Below are 18,433 nucleotides of genomic sequence, written 5' to 3'. Positions count from 1 at the left end.
GGGATGCAGCAAAAGCAGCAAAAGCAGTTCTAAGAGGGAATTTTACAGCAATACAAGCCTACGTCAAGAAACAAGAAGAATCTCAAATAAACAATCTAACCTTACACCTAAAGCAACTAGAGAAAGAAGAACAAACAAAACCCAAAGTTAGTAGAAGGAAAGAAATCATATAGATCAGAGCAGAAATAAATGAAATACAAACAAAGAAAACAATAGCAAAGATCAATAAAACTAAAAGCTGATTCTTTGAGAAGATAAACAAAATTGATAAACCATTAGCCAGACTCATCAAGAAAAAGAGGGAGAGAACTCAAATCAATAAAATTAGAAATGAAAAAGGAGAAGTTACAACGGACACCGCAGAAATACCAAGTATCATAAGAGACTGCTATAAGCAACTCTATGCCAATAAAATGGACAACCTGGAAGAAATGGACAAATTCTTAGAAAGGTATAACCTTCCAAGACTGAACCAGGAAGAAATAGAAAATATGAACAGACCAATCACAAGGAATGAAATTGAAACTGTGATTAAAAATCTTCCAACAGGGGCTTCCCTGGTGGCGCAGTGGTTGAGAATCTGCCTGCTAATGCAGGGGACACGGGTTCGAGCCCTGGTCTGGGAAGATCCCACATGCCACGGAGCAGCTGGGCCCGTGAGCCACAACTACTGAGCCTGTGCGTCTGGAGCCTGTGCCCCGCAACGGGAGGGGCTGCGATAGTGAAAGGCCCGTGCACCGCGATGAAGAGCGGTCCCCGCACCGCGATGAAGAGTGGCCCCCACTTGCCGCAACTAGAGAAAGCCCTCGCATGAACCGAAGACCCAACACAGCCAAAAATAAATAAATTAATTAATTAATTTTAAAAAAAAAATCTTCCAACAAACAAAAGTCCAGGACCAGATGGCTTCACAGGTGAATTCTATCAAACATTTAGAGAAGAGCTAACACCCATCCTTCTCAAACTCTTCCAAAAAACTGCAGAGGAAGGAACACTACTAAACTCATTCTACGAGGCCACCATCACCCTGATACCAAAACCAGGCAAAGATACTACAAAAAAAGAAAATTACAGACCAGTATCACTGATGAATATAGATGCAAAAATCCTCAACAAAATACTAGCAAATAGAATCCAGCAGCACATTAAAAGAATCATACACCATGATCAAATGAATGATCATGATCAAGGATGAAAGGATTCTTCAATATATGCAAATCAATCAATGTGATACACCATATTAACAAATGGAAGAATAAAAACCATATATTTTTATGTTTTGCAAGTCCTAGCCACGGTAATCAGAGAAGAAAAAGAAATAAAAGGAATACAAATTGGAAAAGAAGAAGTAAAATTGTCACTCTTTTCAGATGACACAATACTATACACAGATAATCCTAAAGATGTCACCAAAAAACTAGAGCTAATCAATGAATTTGGTAAAGTTGCAGGATACAAAATTAATACACAGAAGTCTCTTGCATTCCTATACACTAACAATGAAAGATCAGAAGCAGAAATTAAGGAAACAATCCCATTCACCATTTCAACAAAAAGAATAAAATACCTAGGAATAAACCTACCTAAGGAGGTAAAAGACCTGTACTCAGAAAACTATAAGACACTGATGAAAGAAATCAAAGATGACACAAACAGATGGAGAGCTATACCATGTTCTTGGACTGGAAGAATCAATACTGTGAAAATGACTATACTACCCAAAGCAATCTACAGATTCAACGCAATCCCTATCAAATTACCAATGGCATTTTTCACAGAACTAGAACAAAAAATCTTAAAATTTGTATGGAGACACAAAACACCCCGAATAGCCAAAGCAATCTTGAGGGAAAAAAATGGGAGCTGGAGGAATCAGACTCCATGACTTCAGACTATATTACAAAGCTACAGTAATCAAGACAATGTGGCACTGGCGCAAAAACAGAAATATAGATCAATGGAACAGGATAGAAAGACCAGATATAAACTCACACACCAATGGTCAACTAATCTATGACAAAGGAGGCAAGGATACACAATGGAGAAAAGACAGTCTCTTCAGTAAGTGGTGTTGAAAAAACTGGACAGGTACATGTAAAAGAATGAAATTAGAACATTCCCTAACACCATACATAGAAATAAACTCAAAATGGATTAAGGACCTAAGTGTAAGACTGGACACTATAAACCTCTCAGAGGAAAACATAGGAAGAACACTCTTTGACATAAATCACAGCAAGATCTTTTTTGACCCACCTCCTAGAGTAATAGAAATAAAAACAAAAATAAGCAAATGGGACCTAATGAAACTTAAAAACTTTTGCACAGCAAAGGAAACTATAAACAAGACGAAAAGACAACCCTCAGAATGGGAGAAACTATTTGCAAACGAATCAATGTACAAAGGATCAATCTCCTAAATATATAAACAGCTCATGCTGCTCAATATTAAAAAAAACAAACAACCCAATCAAAAAAATGGGCAGAAGACCTAAATGGACATTTCTCTGAAGAAGATATACAGATGGCCAAGAAGCACATGAAAAGCTGCTCAACATCTCTAGTTATTAGAGAAATGCAAATCAAAACTACAATGAGGTATCACCTCACACCAGTTAGAATGGGCATCATCAGAAAATCTACAAACAACAAATGCTGGAGAGGGTGTGGAGAAAAGGGAACCCTTTTGCACTGTTGGTGGGAATGTAAATTGATACAGCCACTATGGAGAACAATATGGAGGTTCCTTAAAAAACTAAAAATAGAATTACCATATGGCCCAGCAATCCCACTACTGGGCATATACCCAGAGAAAACCATAATTCAAAAAGACACATGCACCCCAATATTCACTGCAGCACTATTTACAATAGCCAGGTCATGGAAGCAACCTAAATGCCCATCGACAGACAAATGGATAAAGAAGATGTGGTACATATATACAATGGAATATTACTCAGCCATAAAAAGGGACAAAATTGGGTCATTTGTAGAGACGTGGATGGACCTAGAGACTGTCAAACATAGTGAAGTAAGTCAGAAAGAGAAAAACAAATATCGTATATTCATGCATATATGCGGAATCTAGAAAAAAGGTACAGATGAACCGGTTTGCAGGCCAGAGATAGAGACACAGATGTAGAGAACAAATGTATGGACACCAAGGTGGGGAGCGGGTGGTAGTGGTGGAGGTGGGATGAATTGGGAGATTGGGATGGACATGTATACACTAATATGTATAAAATAGATAACTAATAAGAACCTGCTGTATAAAAAAATAATAATAAAATAAAATTAAAAAGGAAAAAAAAAGTACATGTGTCTCTTTCATTTGAAATTGCCTATTCTTTTATGGTTAAGCTATATATCTTGGCAGCACCTATAAATGGTCCAATAAAGTAGCTCTTTTTCCTTTATAAAAATATAAAATAACATGCAGGAGGTCTTTCTACCTCTGTTAGAACAATTCTGATCCAGGCAGGGAGCAGTTTGTTGCCCAGGTCTTCAGCTTTTCCATGTCCACACACAGACAAACCATGAACTATGTTTCCTAACGCCAGGGCAAAACCTGAAGTCTGTTAAAAATAAATTAAAAGAAGAGGTAAGAAAAAAAGAAGAATGGCACAGATCAGGAATGTTCATATACAGCAAAACAAGCACATTTAAGGGCTCCCTTTCCTATAGACACATTCTGTTGCCATCTGAAAATCACAGATTTGCAGATTTTTAAAATCTACACAGGTCTGCAACAGAAACTGCAGTCTAATTGTATGGAATTCGGCTTCAGTGAGTGGTTTATTTTAGGAAAAGAATACTACACTACTGATTGACTTAGGTCAAACAATCCAAATTCTAAGAAGGGGGTTAGGGTGAAAACACCAAGGTAAATCACCCAAGCCCAGTCATCCCCCAAACAAGAGGAGAAAATATCCTATAATGAGCATAGCATATGCAAACTTCTATATTTTGGTGTTTGCAAAATCTACTCTTTTTTTTCTGATTTTACATTAACTTAATTTTATTTTTTATTGAAGTATAGTTGATTCACAATGCAAAATCTATTCTGACTGTAAGTGAGCAGGCATACAACCATAAAATAATAACAATACAATACAACACAGGCTTAAAACCTGGACTGAATCCTGCAGTAACCCACTTTGGCCAATATTAAGACTTTGGAGAAATCTAAAAAACAAAGAACTGAGCAAACAAAATACAAACAGGGAAATTCTAGAGCCTGTGTGATCAGAGGGAACATTTTTGTTTCAATTTTTAAAAATTATGGTAAAATAAACATAACATAAAATTTACCATCTTAACCGTTTTTAAGTGTACAGTTCAGTGGTATGAAGTACATTTATAATGCTGTGCAACCATCACTCCCATCCATCTTTAGAACTCTTTTCATCTTGCAAAACTGAAATTCTGTACCCATTAAACAATACTTCCCCATTCCCCCTCCCTCAGCCCCTGGCAACCACCATTCCACTTTCTGTCTCTATGCTTTTGACTGCTCTAAATACCTCATATAAACAGAATCATACAGTGTTTGTCTTTTTGTGACGGGCCTATTTCACTTAGCGTAACGTCCTTGAGGTTATCCACGTCATAGTGTATGTCAGAATTTTCTTCCTTTTGAAGGCTGACTAATATTTCAGAGGGAATATTTTAAGGGTATTTCATTTAAATTGCAGGAATCTAAATTTTCCTATATATTTAGTCATGAGCAGAGTTTCTCTGCCTTGAACTTGCTGAGGCTTTACTTTATCAGATTACTCTATGTATTCCTATCGTTATGAATTTTTGTTTCTAGCCTTACATAACTCTTATATTCCCTAGCCACGTGTTTTAAGATTTTATAAATACAGAGCAATAGCTGGAGAGACAGAAAAGACTTTCGTACTCAGACCAAAAAAGAAAAAAATGTCTATAGGGGATAAAGAGAGAAAAAGATGTCTGTGGATACTGGCTATAGCTGTGGACAAGACAAGAGTTAGAAGTTCCTCAGTTCTGGGCACAAAACATACCACATTATAGTCTAATTCAGAGTAAATTAGAATTAGGACTTGGCAGCAGCCTGAGACCCACTGAGAAATAACCAGAAATTCCAACCTGCTGGTTGTTCTCCACTAACAGTCGAAGCTTATTCATAATATCTTCAGCCTCCACAGCCTCGATAATTCCGGCACTGAATGCAGATGTACATACACAGCTGAGGGTATAGGCAAGGACCTGAGAAGAAAAGAGAGCAGAAACACGTGTCTTCGTGAGGGGAAATAAAAGAACAAGGTTTAGTTGACACAAATATTTTGTGAAACTTATCCCTGGGATAAGGATTGGATTCGAGTATACCCACTATAGACCGGGCATTGTTTTGCTGCCTAACTTATACTTCATAACAATATTATGAGATGGGGGTCATTATGGCTACTTTCTGGATAAAATATTCGAGGCTCAATTACACATAGCTAGCAAGTGACAGAGGCAAGATTCAAACCCGGGTCTTTAGACGCTAAATCAAAAAGTTCCCTCAACAATAGAAGTAGATTTTCATCACCAGTGGACACTACTAATGGCTATGTGCTCTGATCCAAGGCCAAACCGGAGAGGAAATTCAAAGCAGTGAAACGCTGCTACATTAAGATTCCCTAGTAGAAGTAGTGAAGCATGACGGACGAGGAATGTGGGTTTTAGAGTCAGATAAATTGTGTAAAATAGGGATACTACTACTCACTTCAGAGCACTGGTGTGATTTTAATAAGCAAATGAATAAATAGATGAATAAATGAAAAAATTATAAATTTTTTAAAAATGTTGGGAGTAGAAACAATACTTGAGTGTATATCCCAAATTGACCACTGACTGGCTAAGTAACTTTAAGCAAGTCACTCCAACTATTTGAGTTTCCATTTTTCCAAATCAAGGTTATTCATCCCTCCCTGCTACCTTGCATTTTCATGATGAATCCCTTCCTCAACAAAGATGCTGTTAAGACAAAGTAGAAATGTTCAACTCCTCACACTGATTGATACAACATGAAAAAAAGAGGCAGTTTCTAAGGTAGAAATTGGATAATAAAAATCAGAGGGGAGGAACAACCAAAACTGCTTGCTCGAGGCCTTCTAAATCAAACCATCAAGGCAGACAGATGCATCAATTATAAAAGCCTTGCTTTCATTTATTAATCAAATTGCTCCGTGGTTGTAACATTTTCTCCTTCGGCTTAACAAAAAAAAATATGTACTTTCCAACTGTGAGCTGCACTGCTTTAAAAATGGAAATGTGGTGCATGTCTTAGAACAAAACTGCAACCCTCTGTGCCCCAAAGAAATTCACTGATTCAACAAGTCCTATTGCTGAAAGCAGAGGAGCTGAGCGGGGAAACACAGCAGCCATTATGTGCTCATCAATAGCTCGTGGGCAGGCCGGGGGAAAATAGGATCTGCTCTAATGAGAGGGGGAATCTGGTGAGGCCAAGAGGTCGGCCCAGGCTCCTCCCAGAGAGAAGAGCCCCACAGCGGCGCGGCTTCACCTGGGCTCACAGACACACAGGCCTCAGACGTCCTGCTCGACGCAGTCAACACACAGACCAGAGCCCAGGATCCCAATTCTGCATATTTTTGCACCATCACAGAAAAATCTTTTCATTATGTGTGGTAAAGGGAATTTCCTCAATAATTTTTCATGCTTACTGACATTAAAAAAAAATCAAATGCCTTTTCGATCCGCAGTTTCTTAAGCTTATTCCTGCCATTTCTTAAAGTTATACTTGGACGGAGCCTAATTCTAAAAAATCTCCATTTAACCTTCCTCCAGAAATTGCAGCTCTTCTTAGAAACTGCCTTCTAGTGATGCTGAGTTAGGCTTTTGTATTCACTAAAGGCTCTCATATGCCACATGTAAGTCTAAGTTGATTCAAATAGCTGCACTATTTGAAAACCTTATGATCTACTGTAGGTTGTTTGCCACTCAGATTTTCTCCTTAGCCCAGCTGAAACTGAGGAAGGATTTAATTTCAGAGTTACCAAAACAGGAGAAGTAGAAAATAAGCAGCAAGAGGAAAACAAAAGCCAGCAGAGGGAAGGAAACTGGAATGTTGGTCTCCTACCTCCTGAAAGGTTCTGCTCTGGCCCCCGCTGTCATCTAGGTACACGGAGAGCTTCCGAAGCGAGGCCGCCACGTGAACTCGCGACTCTGTTCGGCTGCTGTGGCTCATGAGGGACAGGACAAGTCCAACTCCCAGTATACAGCCCGTGCTTGGATGCCAAAAAAAGATGAGTGAAAATCGTAAGAAATCCACGCCACTGCTGTTCACTTATCATGGGAGTTACCAGTGCTCTACAGCCCGAGGTAAGATGGCTGGATTCTAATTCTGCTGCCTGGTGTACAGGTGTATTCCATGACCAACCCCCCCCCCCCAATCAAAATGTGTCCGTGGCCCATGCCAGTGCTATGTACCCAATGGAGAAAACAAATAAATACATGAAATAGTTTGACTTAAACTCTGTAAGAGAAGGAGGCATAAAAATTAGTCAAACCAGTTCTATTCCTGCACTTAGAGAAATGCTGTGGTCCTCTCTCCACTGACTGCCCCCCCCCCAATCATGCTGAGTGCACTATGATTAACTGCATAAGGAGAGAAAAGCCTAAATTTCAGGATATGAGCTGAGGCCATCTGACTAATAACGGGGGGAGGAGGGGCAGATAAATGCAAGGCATAATTACGAGGTACTGCTAAGTGCTTCATGTTTCCTAGTCAACTTCAACAAGTGGAATTTCTGTCTCAAAGAAACTGTGTATTTGTCTGTGCACAATGACATTAATCCTCTTCTCCCCTCTGATCCCTCCGAGTACCACTGGGTCACAAGAGAAAATGGACAAATGACAGGCTTGTCAAAAGTTACCCCATGTGACAATTCAATTGGAATCTTGGGCTTTGTGCCCCAGTTCTCCTGAAAGAATACATATCCATTTAAAGAAAAGAATTGTTCTTCCAGAAAACTTCTAGTTAGTGTGATAGGATAAATGTGGCTTGGGGGTAATTTTTTACTCTTTTGAAAAAGTTTTTACCATCATTGTTGTTTTTCAAGTTGAGGAAATGCTGACTTTTTCAGAAATCATCCTCACTCTGGTTTGGCTTGCCTCTCTTCCTGATATCTACTGCTTGAGAAGACATTCCAGGGCATTTCTCCAATAACATATTTCAATGCCCGTATGTTATGTCATTTTGCTCTTATATAGCATCTATCGCTTTGGCTGGCGTCAAGACCTTCACATAGTTTCTTGAACATGTTAGTTACTTCCCCTGACACCTCTGTGCCAACGGAGCTTCCACATCCGATAAGAGATACCCGAGAGGATGGAGAGGCTACAGGATTTGCTCAAGGTCATGCAGAGAGTTTCCAGCAGAGCATGGACAGAAGACAGGGTTTTTTGATTTCCAGCCTTCTGTTTCAACTGCCAAACCCAGGCCCCTCCCGGCACCCTGTGTGATGCCATGATGGAATGCTTATGAGAAGGCAACGTCTCAGGTGTGTTTTCCTAGGTTCTATTGCACAAAAATCTGGCATTAGAAAATCCTTTGTCAGGAAGCTACTGCAGCAATAATCCAAGTCAGGCAGAACTGCTGTTCCCGCTTACATGAACTTAACAACCAGCTCAACTAGCATAATGCATATTTCAATGAGTTAAATCAGCATCTAACATCTGAACATTGTGTGCTTTTGAGACAAATCACATTTCTGAAAGAGGAAAGCCTACTGCTGATTAGAATGGATTTAAAGTCTTTGTTTTCATTTAGACTCTACAGGAAAGGTTTTTTTTGGCCATCTTTCTATATTGATGCATATGAAAACCTGAAATTAGACCAAAGATATTGTTAGACAAATATCATTTAATACTTTAAAATTTAACTTTTGCTCCCTCTTTAACTATGTAACTGCTATTTATGCTTAGGATTTCACATGTTATTTCCTCAGGGATACCTGCCCTGGCCCAGCAGGGAACCTCCTTAGTATTTTCCCATAGTACCTTGTACTAATTTACTTCAGACAATTTTAATGATACACTCCGATGAAGATTATCTGGGAACTGATTTGATTACTGACCACGCCCTTCACTAGCTTGCAAGCTCCATGAGGGTAGGTACCTTTTCTGTTTTTTCCTCACCACAGTATTTGTGGCACCTAGTAACACTGCTTGACAGGGAGAGGCATTCAACCAACATTTATTGAATGCCGAAGAACTGACCAAATTCTCTTTAGTTTCAAGAGAATCTAAAGTGGAGAGAAAATCTATAGGGGAGAAGCCCCCCAAAAAAATCCAAGGCTTGATTTTCCTGTTCAGTTGGAGGCAAAATTTATGAGTGGTAAAATTCACTGAATATATCATCCAAGATTCAATCAAGAAAACTCGATTTCTATTTTTTGCTAGACTAATTTAAGAAAGAGGTGTCAGGTTTATGAGGAAAAAAGATTCTTCTCAAAGCTCACTTAACTACTGGGGTTCATCTTTTTCAAATAATAGACAGGTCTTGCTTTTCTGGCTATTCTGGGCACACAAAAATCTCTATCCGCTGGACTGAAGCTCCTCTTTCACCATCTCAAGGCACATGGGCACAAAGGTCTAGAAAAAGACATCCCAGTGTCTAGTTTACATTTACCTAAAATTATCACAGCAGAATTATTCTTGGGCAAGGTTAACAGTCACCAACGATTCTATTCATTTGGTTATTAGCTGACTGTTATGCTATACGGATATATAGTCTAACTAAGTACATATGGGTGCCAATAAAAATATGTTAGATTGTATGCATCTATTGACCATCTGAACTGTTTCTTTCTACTTTGTCTAATTTGTTCCAGCATGTACCAAGAAGGTAGTCCTAAAGCTTCATTCCTGATGTTTCCTTCTGACTTCCAAATCTTCTACATTTTAATGTGTGTATCTTTTGTCCTAAGTCTTAAAGATTCTTCTGGCGCTTAGTTCAGCATTTCTACACATTTTCCTCATTCTAGCTTCACTGTTCTACCAGCTCTAAACCAAGAATAACTTGGGCAGAGATAGCTTTCACATCTTTCTGTCCATTGAAAACAAAAAGGACTTAAGTGTTGGTGTCCTGAACAGATGAAATAAATTGTGTTAGATATAAAATTGAGGTTTTGGAATTGCTAACATAAATCTCCTATAAGAATACTAACAAATGATAAAGAGGATGATATGCCCCATTATGTCATTACTTATTTGAATCTCTTATCCATGTGTATTAAAATATCACTGGCAAAGGAAATTCTGAGTCTTAAAAGCTATGCTCACAATTCTGATATGTGTGTTGCTATATCAACTGGGACATGATATATTTTTCTAAAATTAACCAGAGATGAATCTTCAATTCCCTAGTTTATTGTAGGCTATTCTGCAGATTAAGTACTAGGCCATCTAATAATTAGTTCTAATAACAGTTAACATTTGTATAGTGCTTTGCCCTTTACAAAGTGCTATACAAATGTTATCATATTTGTGAAAGCTCAACAGTAATTAACCAATGCTCAGGTCATTGATGGATAACATGACTAGTTATGGCTGTGAAGATTGAAATGGTGTAATAAGTACCACTAGATGGCAGCAAAATGTAAGTGATAGGACCCCAAACACCAGACCAGGTGCTCGGTTCTCTCAGCAGGGACACATCCATTAAACCAAGGAAGTGTGGTAAATTTGCTGTGGGTGAATTCTATCACTTGAGGTAGCATGCTCCCAGATCTATTAACTACCTTTGGGTAACGCCTCCGATATTTCAGGTGAGAGAGGACTGCCCCGGACTCCTGCAAGCTCATTGGATGGGGGAATACTTTATGCTATGAACCAGGTCTGGGCCGAGTTAGAATCTCTCTTCTGCTTTTAATGATAGGCAACATCCACATGTCAGAAAAAATAATCAACACCACACTGTCAAGTGTCAAACTGCTTTCTTTCTACTGAAATGTGTTCTCCATGCTGTGCTAAGCAAGAGGAAGCAAGCTGGCTTTGAAGTCAGACTACCTAGGTTTCTCTCCTGGCTCTGCCACTTAGTGCGTGACCCTGAACCAGTCTCCTATTTGAGACTCACGTTCTTCATCTGTAAACTGAAGTGATGGTGACTCCTGCTTTAGTATCAATATTTAGGTTGTAATCAGGGCTTAATTACATGAGAAACGGATGTGAAAAGGCCTAGCAAAATATGGTGCTGCTCAGTAAGTATTAGTGGAACCCAAAACCAAAGAGAGAACTACCTAAGCGTGGATACCCACAAAGCATTAGAAATGACAAAATACTAAACCTCATTAACCAGGAAAAACAGAGCTTGGAGAGAATAGAGGGAGGGTTTCTTGAAGGACCTGGGCTTTTAATTGGTGCCAAAAGGCGAGCAAGATTTTACTAAACGGACAGGAAATTTCTGATGACCCTATCCTACTTGAATCTGTAGGCTCAATCCCCTATGGAGGCCCACCTTTCCTTCTCCCAAACACATTTGCTTATTAAGAAGGTAAGAATCACGAAAGAAGGTAAGAATGAAGAAACACGAACCTTGTTAATATAAAAAGTTAATTTTAAAGTTACATATGCTTAGACATATGAAGGTTGTAAATGCATAAATGCCCATACTTTGGATAATTCAGTTATCCGCATGGCCCTCCCTTCACTCAAACAACCTTCCTGCAAACTCATGGAGCTGATACGTGAGAGTCACTCCTGATTGTTCCAGCTGGCTGAAAGTGTGCAGCATGTTAGCACAATTTTCTCCCCAGCTTTATAATACCCTGAGCTACAGATATGTTGGACACCTTTGTGGGAAGGCAGGAGAAAGAAGGAAGAGGGGGAGAGGGGAGAGGAAAGGACAGAAACTTACCTTACTCCTTGGCTGTAAAAGGCAGCACCACCAACACAAGAATTAGGCTCAAAAAACTCAACTCTTCACCAGCCCCCCAAACAGTTAAATGACCCTATCCCTTCCATTAATCATTTTCTAAATTTAAGAGACTTGAATCATGCCACCGAACTCTTTCTTTGCCCATACTCAAAACCACACTCTTCACATGTCATTTCATCTCTGATGTGTTCAACTTTAAAGTGTGATAAAGTGAGTGCGTTTCAAGCGTTCTTATCCAACCTTAGCCTGCATGTGAAAGATCTCATAACTACCACCTACTAAGTGAAGATCTGACTTTATTTACACATGATGAAATACATGATACTTGCAGTACTTCTACCATTTATGTTTTTGTTAGTCTGAACTTAACAGGCTACATCCATGAATGTAACTTTACATCATAAGTTCCTAAAGGCCAGAAATTTAAACACTGATTTTTTTGGTAAACACTGATTTAACTCATATTTGAACAGTGCCCATAATAGCATGAAGTAAATGAGTTAATAAATTGGAGGTTAGTGCTTATACTCTGTTGAGTTTCCTAGTAACTTCAATGCCAGAAGATCCAAATCTGAAGTCCCAAAATATAGGGAAGTCCAAAAAGGTACAACCCAGGTTCTCAATGGTGTCAATATTTCAGAAGGCCTAATAAAACAATATGTTTTCCCACACAAGCCACATGGATGAGTTAAAACATTCAATGTCTCACTAAATGAGTATGTTTAACACCATTTTGTATTGTATTTTCTGATTATTCCTTTTTGTTTTTGTTGTTTTTCATGACTGGAATGAGAAAATAAATTAACTCTTATGATATTTAGTTTAACAGACAAAATATTTTAAAAGCATGAAGTTTGGGGGGAGAAGGGATCTACTAATATTGAGGAGGTTGGGAACCTCTGGTGTAACCTCTGCTTGTTTCTATTTTGATTCCTCTGACATTGGATTTCATAGGGAAATCCAAATCATGAGTCAAAGACTCTCTTAGTCAAATCAAATTGAAAGAATATTTTCAACAGATTTTAAAAAGGTTGTCATACATACAAGTCCCCAGATAGACGCCTCATATGGTAAAGTACAAGACAGAATCTAAGGTATGGGTAACTTAACGACAGCCACAAAATGACATTTGTTGCTTTGTATGGAAACAAACCGCTTATTTCTGAAACATGGGTTTCAGAACAAGTAAGCTTTAATTACAGATTTTTTTATTATTACTGAAATCTCTACACAAAGGAATTCAAGACCAGGTCCTACAAACATTTCACCATAGAATGTAAAATTTATGGCAAAGAAAGAACCAATCTCTGAGTATCAGAGAGGGAATGGAATCAACATACTTGTATTCAAGACTAGTGTCAAAGCAGCAATTTTCCAGGGCATCCAAAGACTTCATCAGAAGAAGGTTCATCTGTTGGCCAGATATATCACTGGGTAAAGACCAAGAGGGAAAAATGAATTATTTAAAATCATTCAACTGTCCAAAATATTTACTATGTAATATTTTGCTCTCAATATTTTGTTGAAAATGCATTTCTTTAAAAAATATATAAAAGTAGCAAATATGATTCACATATATTTTGTAGACAGAGAAACTGAGTCAGAGAATTTATTCAACAATTGGGTTTCCGTACATTATAATCACTTGGAAACCAATAAACCCTAAAACTGCTACTTTTGCATTTTCTCAGCTCATTCAAATTTTAAAATCACTGAAAAATAAGAACAACGCTCAGAATTCCAAAAAATTATTTCTAGGAATGCTAAGGTGATTTTCTTCAGAATATTTACTAATCCATTAAGCTGATATTATCAATAATCATTCCAAATCTTTCTTGCAAAGACTATAACTTCTGATTTCATGTCTCAAATATGGAGGTTTTCAGTTCTATTCTTTTTTTTTTTTTTCTTTACGGGGGCGGGGGGGGAACCCAGCCCTATATTTTTCTGCCTTTATACAGTAATTGAGGTGGTTTTTGTAATTGTCTCGGTGAGAACTATGACTTTTAGAGTAAAATAAAACTTAAAAGGTAGGTCTACGTCTGTTTTTTCAGGCAGAGTTGTGGGCTTCATCACCGACACTTTATTATCAAGGGGTCCCTACATGTCAGCTCTCCTGCTGCTGCCTCAGACCATGCTGAGTGGAATGCAGCCCCAGGAATGCCAGCCAGCCAGAGCGCACTTTAAATAATATCTTCTCCAACCAAGGCTATAGTGGTTTTGCCTGAGGTGAAGGAGTACATTTTGCAATGAGAAAACATGCACACAGGTACACACAATTTTAATAGCTTTAACTAAATAAGTCTTATTATAGTTGTTCTCTGGAGTAAAATGTACTTAAATATCCTAAACAAATGCTAAAGAGATCCTACTAGTATCCTCTGGGAGTTATGACAGAAGCGAGCTTTGGAATAATATACTTTTCTGAATAAATTCTAGACTGGAATTTAAATTCAGGAGATTTTTCATAAGCCTCAGCAAAAAAATAATAAAATAAAAAGAAAGATGGATTGAGTGTCAAAATTCTTTTCTACAAAGTGATTTTTCATTCTTGAGACCAAGATATTGTCCTAATCCTGTTCTCCTAAGAGGCCACTTTGGGCCACTTATTTGATGTCATTGATTGAATTCAGAGTTAGTAGCCCTCAAAACACTTACTTTAATTTTAGAAAAATTGAAATTTTCTCCAAAAATGTCATTATCTGGTGAGACTGTCATTATCTAGTAAAATATTTATTAGTCCTAAAAGGCAAATATTTCAGATTCCTCTGCTCTATGAAATTAGGAAGGTGGGAACCATGAATAATTCTATTAATGGCTGCAGTACTAACACACCAGGCAGAAGGAGAATGCTATCAAATACAGGATCATTATGGCAAAGTTAAAATCGGCAGTTATTCTGTGGGCAGTCCGCCTCAGGAAGAGCTTCCTGGTGTCCTTCCCCAGGGTTTCCTGCAGGTGCAAAGTCAAGTAGGGTAGACAGGGGTGGAAGGCAACCTAGGAACCAGAAAGGATGCTTTAGGGGAATCACCATAGGTTTCTCCAGGTAGCATAATTAAATTAACCGCAAATGTACGCTTGTCAAGCCCTAAAACCAGCAGCATCTCCTCCTAAACTAAGGAAGAAGGGAGCCAGAGCCAGGATAGGATGAAATGAGTTGTCTGGAATTAAACTGCCATGGCTCATTTTTAGTTGTAAAACAAGTAGCTTGAAAAGATACTGAAGAAAGAACATGAACACAGATGGTGAAGAGACCGCCATTTGTAGCATAGAAGCAAAGGGGGAAAAGAAATCACTTTCACGTTTTAAGTCTATAAAAATACTTTGTGTTCTGTCACACACACAAGACATGTAACAGTCAATTCACATGCAAAGGGCAGCTTTTTGTTCACGTCCAGAACCAGGCCTGTGTGTACTAATACTGGTGAATAGAACAAAATAAATATTCTGGAAATGTTTCATTTATGATCACAAAGACTAAGCCAATCTTCCCAATCATCCAACAGATGTTTCCAAGGGCTGAAAATGATCATCTGAAATACAGTATTTCCCTAGATCAATAGCAGTTCTCATAAAGGTTTCACATATGGATGTTTGCACAAAACTATGTAAATTACAAATGTAAACTTAACCACTGGTTTCAAACAGAAATCTAAATATAGCATAATATCACTCAATTTACCCACATCAACACCATTTCTTGCCTTTGGACAGACAATTTCTGCCAACTAGGGAAGCTTAAGGACAGCTAACATCAGAACAGAATGCCTCTCCCCACAATCCCTACTATTTCCAATGCAGGAAAATGGGGCTGAAATTCCAAATCAGTGACATCTAAATATTCATGATCCCCAAATACTCATGTTGTGCCACAGTACAATCAATCTGGATATATAAAATTCTAAGATCGGTAATAAAATAAAGAATAAATATAATGAGCAACAAAACTAAAGTAGATTCGTGCACCAGAAAACTTTCCCATTTAGTGGAATTTTCCACCTGGGTCTTTGATATTCTATTAGCTCCATTCAAGAGTAAAGCTAGCAGTCTAAAAATGAGCAATCAAACTGAATAAAGCACACAGTATAATATGCAGAGATTAAGACTCTTTAAGGATTACAAAAATGTAGCCAGGGCGCAGGATAAAAGCAATATCTAAAACTGGGTACATGCAGTTCTCAGGTGATTCAGTGATTCCCGCACCCTCAGGCACAGGGGTACCCCGATCTTTTCCTCCCGTTTTATAGTGATATCAACAAAGAATAAGTAATTACTTTCACCCTTATAAACCAGAGGGAAAAAAAGAAGCTTTTTAAAATTTATAGCACCATATGATTAGACTTTCCTCATGTCTATTACACATGGCTTTCATCTAAGCATGAAATGATTTTCAAGTAATCAATCACTTTAAAAAGAGGAACCCTTAAAACACATTAATGTCTATGTGATGGTATTTTAGAGAGACAAATTCATTCATAAAGGAGAATAAAGGATCAAGCTGCACATCTCAAAAAGTTGAGCACACGAATTGCTCAGATATAATGTGTGTGTATGTGTGTGTCTGTGTGTGTGTGAGAGAGAGAGAGAGAGAGTCGGGGGAGGGGGGGAGAGAGAGGGACAAATCCTCCACATAAGTCACAAAGGGGAAAAACAGGAATATTTTAATAAACTGTACCTGAGTTTCTCCTCACACAAGCGAGAGAGAAACATCCCCAAAGCAAGGCCCATGTGGATTTGCACGGCTTGAGACTCATCAGCACTTGGTTTCCCAGGTAACCTGGCAGTCAGCATGTTCAGGATTTCCTCAACCTTCTCTTTGCAAGAGATAATGAAAACTGGCACAAGGAGAGACAAAGCCGTGGCGGCCGCAGAACGTGCAATGGCACTAGCTGTGTTTTCACCGGAATAGGATTTCTAGGACATGTCAAAGAAAGAAAACAGGAGGTTGGCCTTTTGTTTAAAACATGAAGGACGCACACCTATCACAAAAGCACTATACAACAATGCAAGCTTCTCCTAAATGCATCCTTGCCACCCAAAAAAAAATTTAAAAAATCAATCCATTTCTGTGTTTACCTACGGGTTACCTTCTTACTCTTAGTAAAACAATTTGCTACTAAGCAATCGGTTGACTAATAATACCCTTTTAAATTTGAAAAAACAAATTGTAAGTTTCTCCTTTTAAAGGGTGTGAATTCCCTCACTATAAAGCCTGAAACAATATCAGTGTTTTCAAAGCCCACATGTGTATATAATGAGAAACCCCAAGTGAAGCTATCCAAGCTTGCAGAAACCACCAAGCCACATTATAAATGTCCAGAAAGCCAGGAGTTTTCTGGGAGAGAAAAGAAAAGGGGTTAGGGTGAGGGCAGTTCAAGTTTAGTTACAGAGGGATAAGTGTAAGTTTGGCACAGGGATCTATTGGCAGATCTCCCAAAATTTTTGGTGGGAACGCTTCCCAGTAGATGGATTATTTCCTACAGGGGGTTAATTCCTTTTAATTAAAAAGGAAGTTGAAATCCTAAAAGCCTCTGGTTACAAAGCAATAACCAGCTATTCAAAATGAAACGGAGAGCTCTATATGCTTCTTTCCTATATGTAATTATGGGAAAAGAAACGAATAACAACGCTAATAAAATGACAGGGCAGCTGAATATGAACAGCTTCAACAAGAGTCCTGTGTTAGAGAGCTCCACCAGACATTATATAATTTATAAATATGTCTCAAGTGGGGAAGAAAGACCGTTTATCATTCCTCAGTATTACCCACTTCAAATTTTCAGACACACCATAAAGGCCGTGTTGTCCCTTGCAGTCAAAACACATTAAAAAGTGTTTTTAATTCTATACTCGTTTGCTCTCCAAGCTTTAGTACTTTAAGGATAAAAAGCAAACATGAACTAAGGGATTCTTTAAGTTAATATAGCACTATTACAATAACGATACTACTCAAAATGACCCAGCTGCTAAGACAAGGGAAATAAAGAAAGTAGCTTTTGAAACAGGGCTTTGAAAAAGTATAATAATGCAAGAATCACAAAGGTAAGAGGCAACCCTGAACTGGCTAGTAAAGACATTATTCTTATTGGATTGCAAGAACTAAGCAGCGCTATTAGAAGTCTAATACAATATCCTGTCCTGCTGAATATCTGAACCAGACAGCTACTGCAAAGACCTCCATATAAGTTAACAAGGTTTTCATCCATCATTAAAGAAATAAGAAAACTTCTCACAGAAAACAAATCATCATAAACAAAGTACTTCTTTGAGCAAAATCTACCTTCCAATTTAATTCTACGTTATCTAGTAAGTCATTTTTTGTCCTCAAGTATAGTAAAACAATCTAGTTCCAGACCCTAAGCCCCAGATGGATACATACCAGGTCCTCCTAAGGGCAGGAGGACAGAGGCACACAAAATGTTGTACAAAGAAGACCTAAGGCAATGAAGTTTCAGGCTAAAATCGTGATCTTAGCAACAGTTCAGGACTTGTGCTATATTTTTATTCAAATCAACTGTAATCCTC

At 38.2% G+C, this 18,433-nt stretch overlaps 1 protein-coding gene across 2 annotated transcripts in view; it reads right to left on the bottom strand.

Moving 5' to 3' along the window:
- FOCAD (focadhesin) overlaps positions 1–18,433 on the bottom strand; it is a 309,592-nt gene that overhangs the window by 51,142 nt on the left and 240,017 nt on the right. For both annotated transcript variants that reach the window (XM_082470462.1, XM_082470463.1), the window contains exons 27-31: positions 16,584–16,822; positions 13,249–13,338; positions 7,109–7,256; positions 5,113–5,232; positions 3,453–3,575 (exon numbers count right to left, since the gene is read on the bottom strand). In XM_082470462.1, the coding sequence (XP_082326588.1) occupies positions 3,453–3,575; positions 5,113–5,232; positions 7,109–7,256; positions 13,249–13,338; positions 16,584–16,822 (720 nt within the window). The remainder of the gene's footprint in view (positions 1–3,452; positions 3,576–5,112; positions 5,233–7,108; positions 7,257–13,248; positions 13,339–16,583; positions 16,823–18,433) is intronic.

This window comes from Balaenoptera physalus (assembly GCF_965194825.1).
Source record: "Balaenoptera physalus genome assembly, chromosome: 7".
Taxonomy (NCBI): Eukaryota; Metazoa; Chordata; class Mammalia; order Artiodactyla; family Balaenopteridae; genus Balaenoptera; species Balaenoptera physalus.
This window is presented reverse-complemented; position numbering and strand designations above follow the sequence as displayed.